The sequence below is a fragment of the Platalea leucorodia genome, assembly GCF_965183815.1.
Source record: "Platalea leucorodia genome assembly, chromosome: 19".
NCBI lineage: Eukaryota > Metazoa > Chordata > Aves > Pelecaniformes > Threskiornithidae > Platalea > Platalea leucorodia.
The window spans coordinates 8,934,717-8,953,951 of record NC_138841.1 but is presented as its reverse complement, the minus strand read 5'-3'; the positions used below and the strand labels follow the sequence as shown (position 1 = coordinate 8,953,951).

The following is a 19,235-nucleotide window of genomic DNA, read 5'->3' as shown; positions in this document are numbered from 1 at the left end:
AGTCTTCAGCCTTACGTGCTGTCCGGCAGGTGCCCTTGTCTCCCCGCGGAGACGTCTGCTGAGGACGTGCATCTCCGCCGTGTACGTATTACACCACGTTTCTGCTGTGGACGGGGGAAAGAAAGGGGATGTCTGAGGGCCGGTGCAAGCAAAGGGGAGAGCAGAGGGTGTTCCCCAGCCAGCAGCCCAGGGCTCCCAGTCGGGAGCCCAAGCTGGGGCGCTGCTCGTGCTGTGGCCATTCTCAGGGAGAGCCAAGAGCAAAGCCCCTCGGCAGTCTCACTCCCACGCGTTTGCCAGAGCCCCACACTTTGGCTACGGTAGGGCAAACTGCCGCGTAGCCAGACGCTCGGGTGCAGAGCCAAGCCTCCGCAGGGGAAGGCTTTTCCCCAGCTCTGGCAAGTGACCGCGCAGGTCTGGGAGGGCTCTGGGAGGAAAGGCAGACAAGGCTCCTGCGCTTCCCAGCTGTGCAGAAAAACACCCCTAAGAGATCTGTGTGATCGCAAGTGAGAACAGGCCTGCTTTCTCAGCCAAAGGGAGAGCAAGGTCCCCACCAGAAAGACGGCTGAAAAGCAGTCTTCGTTTGCTCGGCCTCTTTACTTCCCTGCATAATTTTCATTCCCTTTGGGATGGTGCTTCTGGAGGCCTTCCTCTGGGGAAGATCTGCCGGCAGTGTTGAACGGTGTGGACAGAAATCGTCTTCCTCCTGGGCGCTGCTCTGGCAGCTCTCTGGCAGCAGGAGGCTTCCAAAAGGCTGGCTTTCTGGCCTGAAAAGGGAACTCCACCGGTGGAGGGCTTTGCCCAAGACTTGGATCATGGGCAGCCACAGGACTCCCTCTTTTTCAGGCAAAAGGTGGCCCTGCAGAAGAAGAGGATCTTCCAAGCTGTCTTCTTGTTGCTCCCCGTGGCTCTTGGTGAGTTTGCATGAGCAGACACCTGAGAGCGACAGCCAGGCTGTGCTGGATGCCAGCTTTCAGCTGCCCGGCTTTCCTTTTGGGCCAGTATGGGCGGAAACTCCCATGACCCAAGCGCTTCCCGAGTACGTCCCGGACTGGGCCTGCCTTTTGGCCTGCCAGTAAGACTGGGAGTCTCCCAGCCATGCTGCTGCTCTGGCCACTGGACCACATGGCTTGCTTCGTCTGCAAGTCCGCGAGAGAAGGGCGTAGCTACTTCCAAGCCTGAACTGGGCATTCCCAGAGGGGAGGGGCCGTGCAGGGGGACCCATGGGGAGGTACCTCTCCTAGCCCATGCAGCCTGGTCTCGGGGCTCCCTGAAGCAGCGAGGGGAAGCGGGGAATAGCTCTGGGGCACTGAGCACACCTGAGGCCCACGGCTGCGCAGTCCCCTCAAGCCTGGGCCGATGGCTTCTGGGCAGAGGCGCGTCCTCTCTCCGCACCCCACGTTCCCCACCTCCTCAGCTCACCTGCTGCCCCACCCCTAAGGCAACAGGCTGGAGACAACGCGACGGCAGGCATCGCTAGCGACCTCAGTAAAATAACTCTCTCTTGATGATGTGAATTGCAGCCGGTGTTTACTGCGGGACCTCACTGCCAGGGTGGACAATGCGGACAAAGGCACTGCTAGAGGTCGGTGACTCCTGTGGCACAGGCACCTCCTGCAACAGAGCATTGCTGAGAGCGGCTGGATAAATCACGGGCTCTCCTGCTGCCACGCAGGGTGACCCAAAGAAGCAGCAGCTTGTGCCGAGTCTTCCTAGGGAAGCCTCTCCTGGGAAGCCCCGGCGGCTCTGGTAGCGGATGCTCGAACCGAGCGTTTTTCCCTTTCAGGAGCTGGCACTTGTGTCTGCAGAAGACCTGAAGACCCTGCGGTAAGAGACGTTTCCTGAGCTGGCATTGGTTCTGTGCAGAAGCGTCAGCCGACCTCGTGCTACCTGCACTCGTTTTGCTAACAGCCAGGGCTCCCATACCTCCTACCTGCCTTTGCCTTCTGCTCAAACTGGTGTGGAAGGGAAGCACTCGCAAAGCAGGGAAAGCACACGTGTCTCTCCTTCTTGCCGAGCTGAGACGCTCCCCAGAGGGGACGGGCCGCTCTCTGACAAGATCTGCTTTCGTGCTTTCATGCAGGAACTTTCGCGTTTTGTTGGCGGAGCACAGCCAAAAGATGCAGCTTCTGATGGAGGAGGTGGCTCAACTGAGGGCAGAGATCAGCAGTGAAAAGGTGATGCTGCGTTTTGGGGAAGGAGGCTTGGCTGGGCAGAACCCCTGAGAAAGCACTCCTTGGGCTTGTTGGTGGGGTCGGACTGCTGACTGCAGCAAGCCAGCCTTTGCCCCAGGGGCTTGCTGGGTGAGCTTCTGCGCTGCACAGGCCCTTCTCCAGGCCCAGTTCAAGCAGGCTGCTTGAGGCAGCAGAGGACTCCTGAGAGCCTTCCCTTGGCACGCCGGCACTCTGGCTCCTCTGGCTGGGCTCCTGAGGCAGGGATGAGACCCAGGCACGCTGACGGGGCCAGCCGTCGCTTGCAGGGCCCGAGCCCATCTCCCCGCTTACCTGCAGAGCGTGGAGGGTGGGGACGAGGGTGTGGGGACCCTCGTCAACCCACCTCGCGGCCATGGCCGTCAGCACGTCAGCAGCAGAGAGTCTTGCAGCTCTGTGGACTAGGCTTGCCTTGCCTTTCTGACACTGACCCTTTGCCTCTGCCGGCGCTAGTAGCCATGCTGAACTGCCCGCTGATGTGGTCCTTTTCTGTGTTCGTTTATGGCGTTCCCAGGAAGTGAACCAGGCAGCGTCCCAGATGGCTTCGGAAGTCTACGTCGAGATGTCTGACTGGGCCCTGAAAAGCTCTGGTATGGACACGAGCAGCCCAGTCTCCTTGCCCTGCGCTTGTCTGCAGCACTCCCCAAAGAAGCCTGTGCTCCGGGCGCTGCTCTCCAAAGGGGGGGAGCTTCAATGCTTCATGGGGTCCAAGAGCAAGGCTGTGGCACAGTGGCTCTCCCAGACTCCCTCCCAGTCCTGCCCTCCGCCTCCGCACGGGGGCCTCCGCACGGGGGCCTCCGCCGCTGCCCCCGCACGTGTTCCTGTGCTGTTGGAAGGGCTCTCTTCCTCTCCACTGCATTGGAAGAGGGAATGGCTGGGCCATCCTTTGCTGCCCATGCCGCAAGCCCTCAGTTTTGGTGTGCTGTCATTGACGTGGGCGCCTGCTGTCTCCCAGAACGCTCACACCTTCTCCTCGTGGCGCTGTGAGAGAAGCAGTCACCACCAGGCACGTGGCGGCCGTCATTCCCTTGTGCAGCTGGGCACCCCCAGCAGCGTGGGGAGGAGGAGAGGACTGACAGACGTGGAGCTGGCCGGCAGCATCAGAAATGCTGTCTGAGCACCGAGTCCTCCTAGAATGTGGCCTCTTCCAGTAGTCACCTGCTCTCCCTCCCTTCCAGGTGCCACCATCGACATGCAGAGAACTTCCGAGACCTACATCTGCAAAGAGAATTGGGGCTGCAGGCTTTTATGGCTCTTTCGCACTGCCAACCCTCCCGACACTATTTTGCAGGTATCGTAGCGGAACTCCTCCGGGAAGGTTGCCTGCCTCCCGCTGAAGTTGGGGACCGACCTCAGGGGCTCTCCCCTCGCTCCAGTGGCACTGCTCAAGCCCACAGTGTTGATCAGGTTCCTGAAAGCAAAGCTCGAACACAGGGCTGGGCTTGCTAGCAATCAGCGCTTCCCCTCAGGAGGGGAATGGAGCTGAACGGAGCCAAACTGCTGCATCTCGCCCACAGTGCTCTGCCCCAGCTGGGTGAAAGACTTTCTCCCTGGTGGGGGGTGCCCTGCAGAGCCACTGGGCAGAGAGGTGTTTCTGCTAGGCCCTGACTGGGACGGTTTCATAACTGCTAGTCTCCTCTGCCCCATAATCCTGAGAGCCCCCTTTCGGTCAGGCAGGGACGAAGGCCTCCTGCTTCTGTCCATTTCCTCCCACGCGCCTCATTTTCAAGCCAAAATAGACCCCGCGGACACAACGGCGCCTACGCTTCAAGCTACGCGGGCCGCTGTGTTGGCCCCAACACTCTCTCACTCTTCCTTGCTCTCGCGTTCTGCTTGCAGCCGGATGTTTCCCCAGGAAACTGCTGGCCTTTACAAGGGGATCAGGGCCAGGTGGTCATCAGGCTGCCAGCACGAGTCCATCTGACTGCCATCACTGTGCAGCACATCTTCAAAGAAGTCTCTCCATCTGGGACTGTCATCAGCGCCCCCAGAGACGTCGCTGTCTTTGTGAGTCTCTGCTGGGCGCTTCTGGCGGGGATCTGGCCCTGGGGGAAAGCCATGGCAGGGTCTTGCTTGCTTTTGTGCGTCCTCTGAGGTTTACGTCCTGCTCTCTCCTGAGCACCGCAGTGCCCTAGCGGGACACTTCAAGGGCTCTAGGGGTTTCATCCCTCTTGAGACTTGTTCGGGACACGCACCTCAGGGTTCCTGAGCACAAGTCAAGGCCGAGACTGAGCTCCACCATGGCGAGTGCTAGCCTACTGCTAGAGCCCCAGGAGAGGGTGGGGAGATAGCAGGGCTGATCCAGCACGTAGGTTCCCTCTTTGTGGGGACGAGTCTGAGCTGCTCTCCTTGTGCTTTGCCCCTGAGGGAGTGGGTGCGGACGGAGAAGAGGAAACTCTCCTTGGGACGTTCACGTACAACGTGGCAAAGGAGGCCATTCAGACCTTCCCTCTGAAGGTGCGGTCCACGCGCAGGGGCAAGGTGCCGGGGAGCAAACCAGGTTTGCCTGCAAGTCCATGGCAGGAAGAGCGTGAATGCTTTCTCCCTGGGCCGAGGGGCCCGGACCACCGCCGAGAGAGACCTGGTGGGGTTGGGAGGGCTGAGTAGCATGCAGTGGTGGTAGCAAAAGGATAGCAAGACAGGGTCAGGCCTGTGGGAGCACAAGTCCCGAGAGATCCCTGGCTGCACGCACTGCCTTCAGCAGAGCCAGCCGCACACGCGGCCGCTCCACACAAGCAACGTCTTTGTGTTGTGGAGAAACAGGGATGCCCGGTGGCGAAAGGCGTCGGGCAGCACTGTCGCTCCGTCCTGTGGCCTGCTGGCAGGCTGGGCAGTGTCCTCTCCTCCCAGCACAGCGTGCCCCTTCTCTCCCCGTGCTCTCACGCCTGCCAGGAGGAAAGCAGGCAGAGCAGACAGCGGGAGCTTGGTGGGGTTGCACAGCAGCCGCCCCCCGCACAGGAGCACCTCCCCGGCCTCTCTGCCAGCACAGAGCAAGCAGCAGAGGGAAGGGGCAGAGGGGAGGGAGACTGAGCCCCAGCAGGGCCGGCATGCAGAGGATGCCAGCTGCCTTCCCCCTTCCCGTGTCCCCAGCCTCCCCAGCAGCCCCGGTACCAGCAGCGAGCCTCAGATTGCCACAGCCGCTCCCACCCACTTGCAGGAGCTCGCTCCTGAGCAGGAGCAGGGCTGGCAGGGGGAGACACCTTCCTTGCATTGTCGCTCCTAACACCCCCGCTTCCTTTTCCCGCTTTTCTTCCCAGAACGCGCCGCTTCCCAGAGCCTTTGCACGTGTCAAACTTCTGGTGAAGAGCAACTGGGGAAACCCAGCGTACACCTGCATTTATCGAGTGCAGGTTCACGGGAAGATGGCAAAACCAGAAAGCCTCGACTGAAACCAGAGGAAAAAGAGAAGGGCATACAGAAAAAGAGCAGCAGAAGGGGAAGGAACAAAAAAATAAAAAAGATGTGGCAATTGAGATTGGTGCAGAAGCTCTGTCTCCAAAGTGGGGTGCGCAAGAAGGCCCTTTGGGGGGAGGGCGGGAGCGTGCGGGAACCGTTAGGACCTCTCCTTAATTTTTTCTTCAACCTGAGGAAGGCAGTAAGCACTCCTAAGGTTTACTCCAGAGAGGAGAGGCCCAGCCTGGCACCGCTCCTTCTCCCGCCACCCCGGGAGGCTCCGCAAGTGGCACCAGCCCAGGGCAGGCAGAGGGGCCCGGCTGCAGTTTACAACTGCCGCAGGAGCCGATGGAACCGTTTGGCCTAGCACCTTCCCAGCATCCCGGCTGTCGGTTTGTCGGTTACCCCCCAGTTTCTGTGAAAGGGGGGTGGGGAGCCTGTCTGAGTGGCCTGTGGGAAGCCCCGTTCCTCGGCCCATCAACGTCCCCACTCTAGAGCTCGCTGCTCTCTGTTGGGGGTCCTTTTGTGTCACATTGAGTAGTGTCGACGGGGAATTTTCCAGCGTTTGGCCCCTGGTTATTCTCCCCTTGGCATTGGGACAACCCTGACCTGTCTTTCTTCTTGACGGACCACCCTCTCTGGGGTTCCCAGAAAGGCTGTGCGGTTCTGCAGCCCTTGGGCTGTTCCCGTCATGGGCTCCACCATCTAACACTCGAGGCCCCTCGGTCCCCCAGTGCTGCATTCTGCAACACTTGGCTGTTCCCTCCCGCTGTTGCTATCATGGGCATCGTGTCCTGGGCTACAACGCCGCCTCCGCTAAGGACATCCCGGGCAGCCAGTCGGAAAGCTCGTCCAAAGGATTCCAGGGATGGGGAGGGTTAGAACCCCGTCTTCCTGGCAGCTGCCTAACAGCAGGGAGTATTGGGAGGGGGTCAGGGTGGCAGGAGCATTCCCTGGGGGGTGCTGGAGGCTCCCAAGGGGTTCCTGAGAGATGGGGCTGGGGAGTGGGCATCCCAGGATGCTTGGGGGGTTTCTCATGCTGCTGGAAATGGCTTCTAAAGCTAAGCAGAAACGGCAATTTTCCCATTAGCTTTGTATGATGGTAGGCACCTTAGGTGGGACCATCCCCCACGCATCCAGTGCTGTAATAAAGAGAATGCCTGCTTCTCGATGCTACATGGGTGTGAAGAGGTTGATTCCCCATTTCGGTGACAGTTTGGGCGACCCAGATGGGACTCTGCTTCTGAATCTCGATGGATCCGTGGGATCGCAGGACCCCCAGCCGGCACCGAGGGATTCTCGGGAAGAACCTCCGAAGCCCGGACCGAAGAGCTCTGAGCAGGACCTCTGGGAAGGTAAAAGCATCCCTTTTCTCATTAAAAGGGCAGTTGCCTGCCCGTCAGGCGCGGCGAAGGCCTCGCAGGGTTGGGCTGTAAAGGTACCTAAGGGAAGGATTGGATCCTATCGGGCCAAAGTCCCTAGGACACCTGTGTCTGGAAACCTTTGGCCGAAGGGGTGGGTTGGAGCCCCACTGAAGGTAATCTAGGGGTTCGAGTCCCCTTCTGGGGAATGCCTCTGACTATTTTGTGCAAAGTTATTGTTTCTCTGTTTGGTGTTGCTGTGTCTTTTGTGGTGGGTACTAAGCCCTCTGCGGAAGGGGGGATTCGGAAAAGATCTCCCCTAGGACGTATCGTGAAACATTGGAGGAAATTGGGAGGGGAGCCAGGGATTTGGGAAAGATGTTAGAGGTAGCGTGGATGATTTTTCATAGGAGAGAGAAGGAAAAAGAGGCACGACAGGTTCAAAGGGAACACCTAAGAGAGGGGAGATGGATTGCTGCTTTAACAGGGGCTCCTAGAGGAACCGATAGAGAAGGGAGGCACAGGAAGGGGTTACCGGGAAGAAGCAGGGGAAGGGGAAAATCAGCTCCTTTCGCACAGCCCTGTGGCGCGCGGGGAAGGAGCCCACGGCTGCCGTGTGGCTCTTGCCCTGGGCAGGCGCGCTCCTGCAAAAGCAGCAAGAGCTTTTGGTCCTGGCACCTTTGGGGTGGGAGGAATCCCTGGACGTTCGCAGTTTTCTTTCTGGACTTTGGCTGTACTCAGCAGGCCAGGGAGAGAGACTCCATTCAACACTGGGAGGCTCCAGAAACAGAGAGTGTCTGTTCCCTTGCTCTGTGTCCCACTCTCTGCCCCTGCCTCTCCCCTTCCCTCTCCCCTTTCTTTTCCCTCTCACCCTTTGCCTTCTGGCCTTCTGTCCTGTTCCCTGCCCCACTTCTCTGTCACTCTGCCCTCCTGCTGACTCTTCTGTCTCTCCACCCCCTTGTCCCGTGCCCTTGCCCTTTCTGTGTCTGTCCATCCCTCTGTTCTCCCTCCTGCCCCTCTTCTCTCTCTGTCCCTCTGTCCTGCTGCTTAGCACTACTTTTCTTCCTGCGCCATGTTCTTCACTTGCCCTCCATCTCCTTCCTTCTCTGTCCCTGTTTCTGCTCCTCACCACTATTTTTCCTTTCTCCACTCCCTGCCCAGCTACCCCTTTTTCCCACCATCCCTCTGTCCATCTCCTGTCCCTCTGTCCTGCTCCTGTCCCTCTCCGGCCACCCCACCGCCCTGCCCCACCCTTCTCCGCCGCTCTGTCCCCCTCTCCCCCTCCTCCTCCCTCTCCACCGGGGCTCTGGGGCCAGCGCAGCCCCGCGCAGGCAGCCATGGGGCCTGCTCGTGGGGCAGGGCCCAGCCGGGGCGGGGGACGGTGGCCGCGCAGGGTCAGGCAGCAGGGCAGTTGCGCCCCGTGGCATGCCGGGAGCTGTAGTCCTGGGGCACATGGCTGCCAGGTGGCCATGTTGGTTAGCACGGCATGCCGGGAGCTGTAGTCCTGAGACATGGGGCTGCCGGGCGGCCATGTTGGTTACCGGGGCATGCCCGGAGCCGTCATGGCCCCACGCTCACCTTCCCGGCAGCCGTGTTGGTCTCGGGAGGTGCAGCTCCAGCTGCGGCCCGGCTGAGGTGAGGCCTGGGGCTGCCCGTGAGGTGAGTGAGGCCCTTGGGCGGGCGCGGGGGTGTCTCCTGCCTGCTGGCCCCCCACGGGTGGCGGGGGGAGCTCCAAGCTGGAGCCGGGCCCGGCCGGGGCAGCCCCGGGAGTGACCCGAGAGCTGGGGAGGCGAAGGAGACGCAGACGGACCCCCCCGGGCACAGGCACCGGGCAGCCCGACTCCCAGAGCGCCCCCGGAGCCTCCCCAGCCCCGCTCAGCCCCTGCAGCTGCCCTGGCCCCAGCACCTCCCCTGAGGCTTGTCCCGCAGCCCCAGGCCCCCACGGCCTGTCCTGGCAGCAGCGAGCCGGGCCTGGGGCGCGCTCAATCCTCCGTCACCGCGGGTGCATCAGCGGCAGCGCGGGGAGGGAGCGGTGTCTGCAGGAGCTCCTGCAGCAGGAGCTTACAAGCTTCTTAAAATTGGTTAATTCCAGTGTCTCTTATGATACTTCTGTGGTAATAACTCCACAGCCATCTTCCAGCATTTCTAAGATGCTTTTGCATGCTTAAACGGTCAGTTATACTGTCAGTTGAGCAATGTAATACTTTGTATAGTTCCTCTTGATAACAGTCTGTTTCTTGAAATTCACTGCTAAGTCCTTTAAAGAGTAAGACAAATACCAGCGCACTGAATTGTTTCAGTTCATTTTACAGCGCCCAAGAAGGAAAGTGCCAGAGCCATGTGGTAGTAGGCAGGAATTGTGTTCTGTGCTGCAAGATGCAGTCTTGGTAAGGGCTTGTGGCTGCTGGCTTTTCCTTACCCATCAAAGAAGAACTTGAGTAGGTGCCAGGAAACAAGCTCATGGACACCGCTAAAACGTGCGGTTCAGCAGTAGCTCACTGATGATCAGTAGTTAGACATGCATGTTGGCCAGTCTTACTTTTCAAGGATGTTCAGCAGCCTGGAGTGAGGCTGCACCTAAACAGTGCGTGGCAGGTATGTGTGTCAATGGCAAAGCAATTGGTACTGTACCTAGGTCTAACATTAATCAGGGGTGTCATTTGCAACAAAAATAACTGACACAAGTTGAACAGTATAAAAGGCAGTTCCCTTGGTGTCTGGGATGGATCTGGTATCTCTTCTTAAAGTACCTGCACCGGTTGTGCCCCTGCCCACACTTACCTTCCGTGCTAAGTAGCAATTTGTGCTCTATCAGTGTCCTTCTTGTAGTGAGGGGCCCAACACTGAACACAGGATTCAAGGTGTGGCCTCACCAGTGCCCAGTATGGGGGGACGATCACTTCCCTAGTCCTGCTGGCCACGCTATTTCTGATACAAGCCAGGATGCTATTGGCCTCTTGGCCACCTGGGCACACTGCTGCCTCATATTCAGCTGGCTGTCCACCAATACCCCCTCCTTTTGCCCCGGGCAGCTCTCCAGCCCCTCTTCCCCCAGCCTGTAGCGTTGCATGGGGTTGTTGTGACCCAAGCGCAGGACCCGGCACTGAGCCTTGTTGAACCTCACACAGTTGGCCTTGGCCCATCAATCCAGCCTGGCCAGGTCCCTCCGTAGGGCCTTCCTGCCCTCCAGGAGACCAACGCTCCCACCCAACTTGGCGTCATCTGCAAACTTACTGAGGGTGTACTTGATCCCCTCATCCTGATCATTGAGAAAGACATTAAACAGGACTGGCCCCAATGCTGAGCCCTGGGGAACACCACTTGTGACCAGCCACCGGCTGCATTTAACTCCATTCACCACAACTCTTTGGGCCCGGCCATTCAGCCAGTTTTTTACCCAGCAAAGAGCACGCCCATCCAAGCCATAAGCAGCTTTTTTTTCTCCCTTCCTTTCAGTCTTTCCTGTGTGCCACTGAGCTATTTTCTCTGTTCATTTAAGACCTAGATCTCATCAAGTACTTCCCAGTTGTCAAGGCCTGAGCCAGTAAAGCACTGTAGGAATTTGGCACTCTTCCAGCTGGCAGAGGTAAAGTTCTACCTGTTAGCGTCACAATGGGAAGATGTGTGTATCTTTTCCCCCCAAAAGTATGAACTGTGTAAGGGTTGCGCTCGTATCAAATTTAGTATCCCTAGAGGCATATATTAGTAACTAATGGAATAGTAAGAGAATTAGGCAGTGGCAATGGCCGCAGGGACCTAGCTTTTCTTCATGTACTTGTTAATCTGCATAGTTTCTTGAAGACCACACCTGAAAAATATGCTTCTTTTTAGAAAAATTAGCCTTAGAACTATAATAAAAACAATGCTCAGGACAATAGCAAAATGTCCTGGTTTCAGCTGGGCTAGAGTTCATTTTCTTCCTAGTAGCTGGTGTAGTGCTGTGTTTTGGATTTCGTATGAGAATAATGTTGATAACACACTGATGTTTTAGTTCTTGCTAAGTAGTGCTTACACCAGTCAAGGACTGTTCAGCTTCCCCTACCCTGACAGTGAGAAGCTGGGAGGGAGCACAGCCAGGACAGGTGACCCCGACTGGCCAAAGGGCTCTTCCATACCGTATGGCGTCATGCTCAGTATATAAACTGAGGGGAGTTGGCTGGGGGGCAGCGATCGCTGCTCGAGGACAGGCTGGGCATCAGTCGGCAGGTGGTGAGCAGTTGTATCGTGCATCACTTGCTTTGTATATTACTATATTATTATTACTATTATTATTACTACTACTACTACTAGTACTACTACTACTTCTATTTTACTTTATTTCCATTATTGAAATGTTTTTATCACAACCCACGAGTTTTTCCCCCTTTTACCCTTCCGATTCTTTCCCTCATCACACTGGAGAGGGGGGAGTGAGTGAGCGGCTGCGTGGCGCTTAGTTGCTGACTGGGGTTAAACCATGACACAGGCCCACAAACACTGGGCCTCTGCGCTTGCCTGCCCTCCTAAAAGTCCAAAACTCTCTCTGTCTCCCGCTCATTGTAGCCAGAGCCCAGCTCTGAAGTTGCAAATAGACGGCAATTTCACCCACACCAAAGGTGCCAGGACTAAAAGCTGTTTCTGACCCTAACCTTCCCTTGGGAGCACTTCACAGCCCCACAGACACTGGGGCTCTAAACATGACTAGATGCTTAACGGTCCCAACACCCTCTCTCACTTCATTGCTCTCAGGTTCTGACTGAGGCCGCATGCCTCCCCCAGTGTGATGTCAGAGCCACCAGTGTGAGGTCAGAGCTGGCCGCCCGCACAGCCCTGTGGCGCGTGGGGAAGGAGCCCACAGCTGCCGTGTGGCTCTTACCTTGGGCAGGCGCGCTCCTGCTGTGGGGCAGCGTGGGGCTGCTGCCGGAGCTGTTTTTGCCTGGGCAGGCCACACTGCTGGGGCTGAGAGGGAAGAGCAGAGCGGGGAGCCTGCCTTTGCCCAGAGATGGCGAGGAGAAAGGCCCCCGAGAGAAGACGCCAAGGGCCCTCCCAAGGCTCCTTGGGGAACGAGGCTGGCCAACAGCCGGCAGGGGAGGCAGCGGGGCCGAGCCGCTGCCAGACGAGTAGGTACGAAGCCTGGCATGTGCCCGGGGCATCAGGTTGGGCTGGTAGCACGGACGTGGCCTAGCACGGTCAGTGGGGTGCGGAGCAGCCTGGGGAAGCCGACAGAAGTTTTCTGAAGAAGAGCCCCGTGGTTTGCGAAGCCCCCCTTCTGTGAGGACGGGTCTCGGTGGAAAGCCTGGCTCACTCTCGCAGCCAAAAGGCAGTGTGCAGCAGGGGCTTTTGGGGAGGCGGTAGCCTCGTGCTGCAGGGTCGGAGCCCAGCCCTGCTGCACGGGGCGGTTTTGCTGTACGGGGAGGCCAAGCCCCTGGGGCCTGAGACTGGTCCCCTCGGGACGCTGAGGCGCGATCCTGCCTGGCTGATGGGAGCAGCTGTGCGGGGCAGAGAGGGGTCGGGAGACCTGGGAGTGCCCAGGGAAGAGGTGGGGGGGCTGGGGGGGGGGGGCAGCAGCCTGTGCCCCCTCCCCGAATGGCCACTGGGAGGTGTCTGCCGTGGGGCAGGGTGGTGCCAGGGGCCAGGGAGGGACGGGCTGAGAATCGGGCTGTGCTGCCGGGTGGGCTTCCCGAGGCAGGGGTCTGCTGCTGCCAGCTTGCTCCCACTGCAGGCCTGTAAAGCAAAGGATGGGGAAGGGGGGGGGGGGGGGGGGGGGGGCCCGCTGGGAGCAGCCCAGCTGTGCTGGCCTCTGTCGCTGCTGCTGGGAAGGCCCGTCCTCTGGCAAGGGCCGCCGCTCAGGCTACTCCTGCCCGCCTCGGCTCCCACGGCGTGGGGATGGTGGGCAACAGGCATTTGTCTTTTTCCTCCGACAGGAACCTCCGCATGCAGGTGGAGCTGGGGATACTCTCTTCGATGTCAGCTCCCGGCTCAGCCACTCAAGGGCCTGCCAAGTGGCGTGACAAGGCCACGGAAATTGCAAGTAAGCTCAGCACTGCTGCTTGCTGTGACCTCCTCGGGGGTGAACTTGGAGAGCTGCGCTGCGCTGGAGCTCTGGCCAAACGTCACAGGCGGCAGGAGAAGTGCAGGCTGCCCTGCTCTTTGCCCCAGGGAGGGAGTGTGTAGGACACGGTGCCCGCCTCCCCGCAGGCAGCTGAGACACGTGGGGCTGGGCATCCTAGAGAGGAGACCTCAAGAGACAGGCCTAACTTTTCTCTGCTTTCCTTGCGCAGGGACAGTCTTCAGCCTTACGTGCTGTCCGGCAGGCGCCCTTGTCTCCCCGCGGAGACGTCTGCTGAGGACGTGCATCTCCGCCGTGTACGTATTACACCACGTTTCTGCTGTGGACGGGGGAAAGAAAGGGGATGTCTGAGGGCCGGTGCAAGCAAAGGGGAGAGCAGAGGGTGTTCCCCAGCCAGCAGCCCAGGGCTCCCAGTCGGGAGCCCAAGCTGGGGCGCTGCTCGTGCTGTGGCCATTCTCAGGGAGAGCCAAGAGCAAAGCCCCTCGGCAGTCTCACTCCCACGCGTTTGCCAGAGCCCCACACTTTGGCTACGGTAGGGCAAACTGCCGCGTAGCCAGACGCTCGGGTGCAGAGCCAAGCCTCCGCAGGGGAAGGCTTTTCCCCAGCTCTGGCAAGTGACCGCGCAGGTCTGGGAGGGCTCTGGGAGGAAAGGCAGACAAGGCTCCTGCGCTTCCCAGCTCTGCGGAAAAACACCCCTAAGAGATCTGTGTGATCGCAAGTGAGAACAGGCCTGCTTTCTCAGCCAAAGGGAGAGCAAGGTCCCCACCAGAAAGACGGCTGAAAAGCAGTCTTCGTTTGCTCGGCCTCTTTACTTCCCTGCATAATTTTCATTCCCTTTGGGATGGTGCTTCTGGAGGCCTTCCTCTGGGGAAGATCTGCCGGCAGTGTTGAACGGTGTGGACAGAAATCGTCTTCCTCCTGGGCGCTGCTCTGGCAGCTCTCTGGCAGCAGGAGGCTTCCAAAAGGCTGGCTTTCTGGCCTGAAAAGGGAACTCCACCGGTGGAGGGCTTTGCCCAAGACTTGGATCATGGGCAGCCACAGGACTCCCTCTTTTTCAGGCAAAAGGTGGCCCTGCAGAAGAAGAGGATCTTCCAAGCTGTCTTCTTGTTGCTCCCCGTGGCTCTTGGTGAGTTTGCATGAGCAGACACCTGAGAGCGACAGCCAGGCTGTGCTGGATGCCAGCTTTCAGCTGCCCGGCTTTCCTTTTGGGCCAGTATGGGCGGAAACTCCCATGACCCAAGCGCTTCCCGAGTACGTCCCGGACTGGGCCTGCCTTTTGGCCTGCCAGTAAGACTGGGAGTCTCCCAGCCATGCTGCTGCTCTGGCCACTGGACCACATGGCTTGCTTCGTCTGCAAGTCCGCGAGAGAAGGGCGTAGCTACTTCCAAGCCTGAACTGGGCATTCCCAGAGGGGAGGGGCCGTGCAGGGGGACCCATGGGGAGGTACCTCTCCTAGCCCATGCAGCCTGGTCTCGGGGCTCCCTGAAGCAGCGAGGGGAAGCGGGGAATAGCTCTGGGGCACTGAGCACACCTGAGGCCCACGGCTGCGCAGTCCCCTCAAGCCTGGGCCGATGGCTTCTGGGCAGAGGCGCGTCCTCTCTCCGCACCCCACGTTCCCCACCTCCTCAGCTCACCTGCTGCCCCACCCCTAAGGCAACAGGCTGGAGACAACGCGACGGCAGGCATCGCTAGCGACCTCAGTAAAATAACTCTCTCTTGATGATGTGAATTGCAGCCGGTGTTTACTGCGGGACCTCACTGCCAGGGTGGACAATGCGGACAAAGGCACTGCTAGAGGTCGGTGACTCCTGTGGCACAGGCACCTCCTGCAACAGAGCATTGCTGAGAGCGGCTGGATAAATCACGGGCTCTCCTGCTGCCACGCAGGGTGACCCAAAGAAGCAGCAGCTTGTGCCGAGTCTTCCTAGGGAAGCCTCTCCTGGGAAGCCCCGGCGGCTCTGGTAGCGGATGCTCGAACCGAGCGTTTTTCCCTTTCAGGAGCTGGCACTTGTGTCTGCAGAAGACCTGAAGACCCTGCGGTAAGAGACGTTTCCTGAGCTGGCATTGGTTCTGTGCAGAAGCGTCAGCCGACCTCGTGCTACCTGCACTCGTTTTGCTAACAGCCAGGGCTCCCATACCTCCTACCTGCCTTTGCCTTCTGCTCAAACTGGTGTGGAAGGGAAGCACTCGCAAAGCAGGGAAAGCACACGTGTCTCTCCTTCTTGCCGAGCTGAGACGCTCCCCAGAGGGGACGGGCCGCTCTCTGACAAGATCTGCTTTCGTGCTTTCATGCAGGAACTTTCGCGTTTTGTTGGCGGAGCACAGCCAAAAGATGCAGCTTCTGATGGAGGAGGTGGCTCAACTGAGGGCAGAGATCAGCAGTGAAAAGGTGATGCTGCGTTTTGGGGAAGGAGGCTTGGCTGGGCAGAACCCCTGAGAAAGCACTCCTTGGGCTTGTTGGTGGGGTCGGACTGCTGACTGCAGCAAGCCAGCCTTTGCCCCAGGGGCTTGCTGGGTGAGCTTCTGCGCTGCACAGGCCCTTCTCCAGGCCCAGTTCAAGCAGGCTGCTTGAGGCAGCAGAGGACTCCTGAGAGCCTTCCCTTGGCACGCCGGCACTCTGGCTCCTCTGGCTGGGCTCCTGAGGCAGGGATGAGACCCAGGCACGCTGACGGGGCCAGCCGTCGCTTGCAGGGCCCGAGCCCATCTCCCCGCTTACCTGCAGAGCGTGGAGGGTGGGGACGAGGGTGTGGGGACCCTCGTCAACCCACCTCGCGGCCATGGCCGTCAGCACGTCAGCAGCAGAGAGTCTTGCAGCTCTGTGGACTAGGCTTGCCTTGCCTTTCTGACACTGACCCTTTGCCTCTGCCGGCGCTAGTAGCCATGCTGAACTGCCCGCTGATGTGGTCCTTTTCTGTGTTCGTTTATGGCGTTCCCAGGAAGTGAACCAGGCAGCGTCCCAGATGGCTTCGGAAGTCTACGTCGAGATGTCTGACTGGGCCCTGAAAAGCTCTGGTATGGACACGAGCAGCCCAGTCTCCTTGCCCTGCGCTTGTCTGCAGCACTCCCCAAAGAAGCCTGTGCTCCGGGCGCTGCTCTCCAAAGGGGGGGAGCTTCAATGCTTCATGGGGTCCAAGAGCAAGGCTGTGGCACAGTGGCTCTCCCAGACTCCCTCCCAGTCCTGCCCTCCGCCTCCGCACGGGGGCCTCCGCACGGGGGCCTCCGCCGCTGCCCCCGCACGTGTTCCTGTGCTGTTGGAAGGGCTCTCTTCCTCTCCACTGCATTGGAAGAGGGAATGGCTGGGCCATCCTTTGCTGCCCATGCCGCAAGCCCTCAGTTTTGGCGTGCTGTCATTGACGTGGGCGCCTGCTGTCTCCCAGAACGCTCACACCTTCTCCTCGTGGCGCTGTGAGAGAAGCAGTCACCACCAGGCACGTGGCGGCCGTCATTCCCTTGTGCAGCTGGGCACCCCCAGCAGCGTGGGGAGGAGGAGAGGACTGACAGACGTGGAGCTGGCCGGCAGCATCAGAAATGCTGTCTGAGCACCGAGTCCTCCTAGAATGTGGCCTCTTCCAGTAGTCACCTGCTCTCCCTCCCTTCCAGGTGCCACCATCGACATGCAGAGAACTTCCGAGACCTACATCTGCAAAGAGAATTGGGGCTGCAGGCTTTTATGGCTCTTTCGCACTGCCAACCCTCCCGACACTATTTTGCAGGTATCGTAGCGGAACTCCTCCGGGAAGGTTGCCTGCCTCCCGCTGAAGTTGGGGACCGACCTCAGGGGCTCTCCCCTCGCTCCAGTGGCACTGCTCAAGCCCACAGTGTTGATCAGGTTCCTGAAAGCAAAGCTCGAACACAGGGCTGGGCTTGCTAGCAATCAGCGCTTCCCCTCAGGAGGGGAATGGAGCTGAACGGAGCCAAACTGCTGCATCTCGCCCACAGTGCTCTGCCCCAGCTGGGTGAAAGACTTTCTCCCTGGTGGGGGGTGCCCTGCAGAGCCACTGGGCAGAGAGGTGTTTCTGCTAGGCCCTGACTGGGACGGTTTCATAACTGCTAGTCTCCTCTGCCCCATAATCCTGAGAGCCCCCTTTCGGTCAGGCAGGGACGAAGGCCTCCTGCTTCTGTCCATTTCCTCCCACGCGCCTCATTTTCAAGCCAAAATAGACCCCGCGGACACAACGGCGCCTACGCTTCAAGCTACGCGGGCCGCTGTGTTGGCCCCAACACTCTCTCACTCTTCCTTGCTCTCGCGTTCTGCTTGCAGCCGGATGTTTCCCCAGGAAACTGCTGGCCTTTACAAGGGGATCAGGGCCAGGTGGTCATCAGGCTGCCAGCACGAGTCCATCTGACTGCCATCACTGTGCAGCACATCTTCAAAGAAGTCTCTCCATCTGGGACTGTCATCAGCGCCCCCAGAGACGTCGCTGTCTTTGTGAGTCTCTGCTGGGCGCTTCTGGCGGGGATCTGGCCCTGGGGGAAAGCCATGGCAGGGTCTTGCTTGCTTTTGTGCGTCCTCTGAGGTTTACGTCCTGCTCTCTCCTGAGCACCGCAGTGCCCTAGCAGGACACTTCAAGGGCTCTAGGGGTTTCATCCCTCTTGAGACTTGTTCGGGACACGCACCTCAGGGTTCCTGAGCACAAGTCAAGGCCGAGACTGAGCTCCACCATGGCGAGTGCTAGCCTACTGCTAGAGCCCCAGGAGAGGGTGGGGAGATAGCAGGGCTGATCCAGCACGTAGGTTCCCTCTTTGTGGGGACGAGTCTGAGCTGCTCTCCTTGTGCTTTGCCCCTGAGGGAGTGGGTGCGGACGGAGAAGAGGAAACTCTCCTTGGGACGTTCACGTACAACGTGGCAAAGGAGGCCATTCAGACCTTCCCTCTGAAGGTACGGTCCACGCGCAGGGGCAAGGTGCCGGGGAGCAAACCAGGTTTGCCTGCAAGTCCATGGCAGGAAGAGCGTGAATGCTTTCTCCCTGGGCCGAGGGGCCCGGACCACCGCCGAGAGAGACCTGGTGGGGTTGGGAGGGCTGAGTAGCACGCAGTGGTGGTAGCAAAAGGATAGCAAGACAGGGTCAGGCCTGTGGGAGCACAAGTCCCGAGAGATCCCTGGCTGCACGCACTGCCTTCAGCAGAGCCAGCCGCACACGCGGCCGCTCCACACAAGCAACGTCTTTGTGTTGTGGAGAAACAGGGATGCCCGGTGGCGAAAGGCGTCGGGCAGCACTGTCGCTCCGTCCTGTGGCCTGCTGGCAGGCTGGGCAGTGTCCTCTCCTCCCAGCACAGCGTGCCCCTTCTCTCCCCGTGCTCTCACGCCTGCCAGGAGGAAAGCAGGCAGAGCAGACAGCGGGAGCTTGGTGGGGTTGCACAGCAGCCGCCCCCCGCACAGGAGCACCTCCCCGGCCTCTCTGCCAGCACAGAGCAAGCAGCAGAGGGAAGGGGCAGAGGGGAGGGAGACTGAGCCCCAGCAGGGCCGGCATGCAGAGGATGCCAGCTGCCTTCCCCCTTCCCGTGTCCCCAGCCTCCCCAGCAGCCCCGGTACCAGCAGCGAGCCTCAGATTGCCACAGCCGCTCCCACCCACTTGCAGGAGCTCGCTCCTGAGCAGGAGCAGGGCTGGCAGGGGGAGACACCTTCCTTGCATTGTCGCTCCTAACACCCCCGCTTCCTTTTCCCGCTTTTCTTCCCAGAACGCGCCGCTTCCCAGAGCCTTTGCACGTGTCAAACTTCTGGTGAAGAGCAACTGGGGAAACCCAGCGTACACCTGCATTTATCGAGTGCAGGTTCACGGGAAGATGGCAAAACCAGAAAGCCTCGACTGAAACCAGAGGAAAAAGAGAAGGGCATACAGAAAAAGAGCAGCAGAAGGGGAAGGAACAAAAAAATAAAAAAGATGTGGCAATTGAGATTGGTGCAGAAGCTCTGTCTCCAAAGTGGGGTGCGCAAGAAGGCCCTTTGGGGGGAGGGCGGGAGCGTGCGGGAACCGTTAGGACCTCTCCTTAATTTTTTCTTCAACCTGAGGAAGGCAGTAAGCACTCCTAAGGTTTACTCCAGAGAGGAGAGGCCCAGCCTGGCACCGCTCCTTCTCCCACCACCCCGGGAGGCTCCGCAAGTGGCACCAGCCCAGGGCAGGCAGAGGGGCCCGGCTGCAGTTTACAACTGCCGCAGGAGCCGATGGAACCGTTTGGCCTAGCACCTTCCCAGCATCCCGGCTGTCGGTTTGTCGGTTACCCCCC

The 19,235-nt window shown here is 59.5% G+C and overlaps 2 protein-coding genes across 2 annotated transcripts; both read left to right on the top strand.

Moving 5' to 3' along the window:
* Positions 1-2,078: 2,078 nt before the first annotated feature.
* LOC309598929 (SUN domain-containing protein 5-like) lies at positions 2,079-5,596 on the top strand (the record flags this gene model as incomplete). Its single annotated transcript, XM_082329957.1, has 6 exons — positions 2,079-2,174; positions 2,722-2,797; positions 3,386-3,498; positions 4,047-4,214; positions 4,575-4,664; positions 5,465-5,596. Coding segments are annotated over 6 exons (675 nt in total), but the record flags the coding sequence as incomplete, so codon positions are not given.
* A 9,707-nt stretch (positions 5,597-15,303) lies between these two features.
* Positions 15,304-18,821, top strand: LOC309598927 (SUN domain-containing protein 5-like; the record flags this gene model as incomplete). Its single annotated transcript, XM_082329955.1, has 6 exons — positions 15,304-15,399; positions 15,947-16,022; positions 16,611-16,723; positions 17,272-17,439; positions 17,800-17,889; positions 18,690-18,821. Coding segments are annotated over 6 exons (675 nt in total), but the record flags the coding sequence as incomplete, so codon positions are not given.
* Between the last annotated feature and the right edge of the window lie 414 nt (positions 18,822-19,235).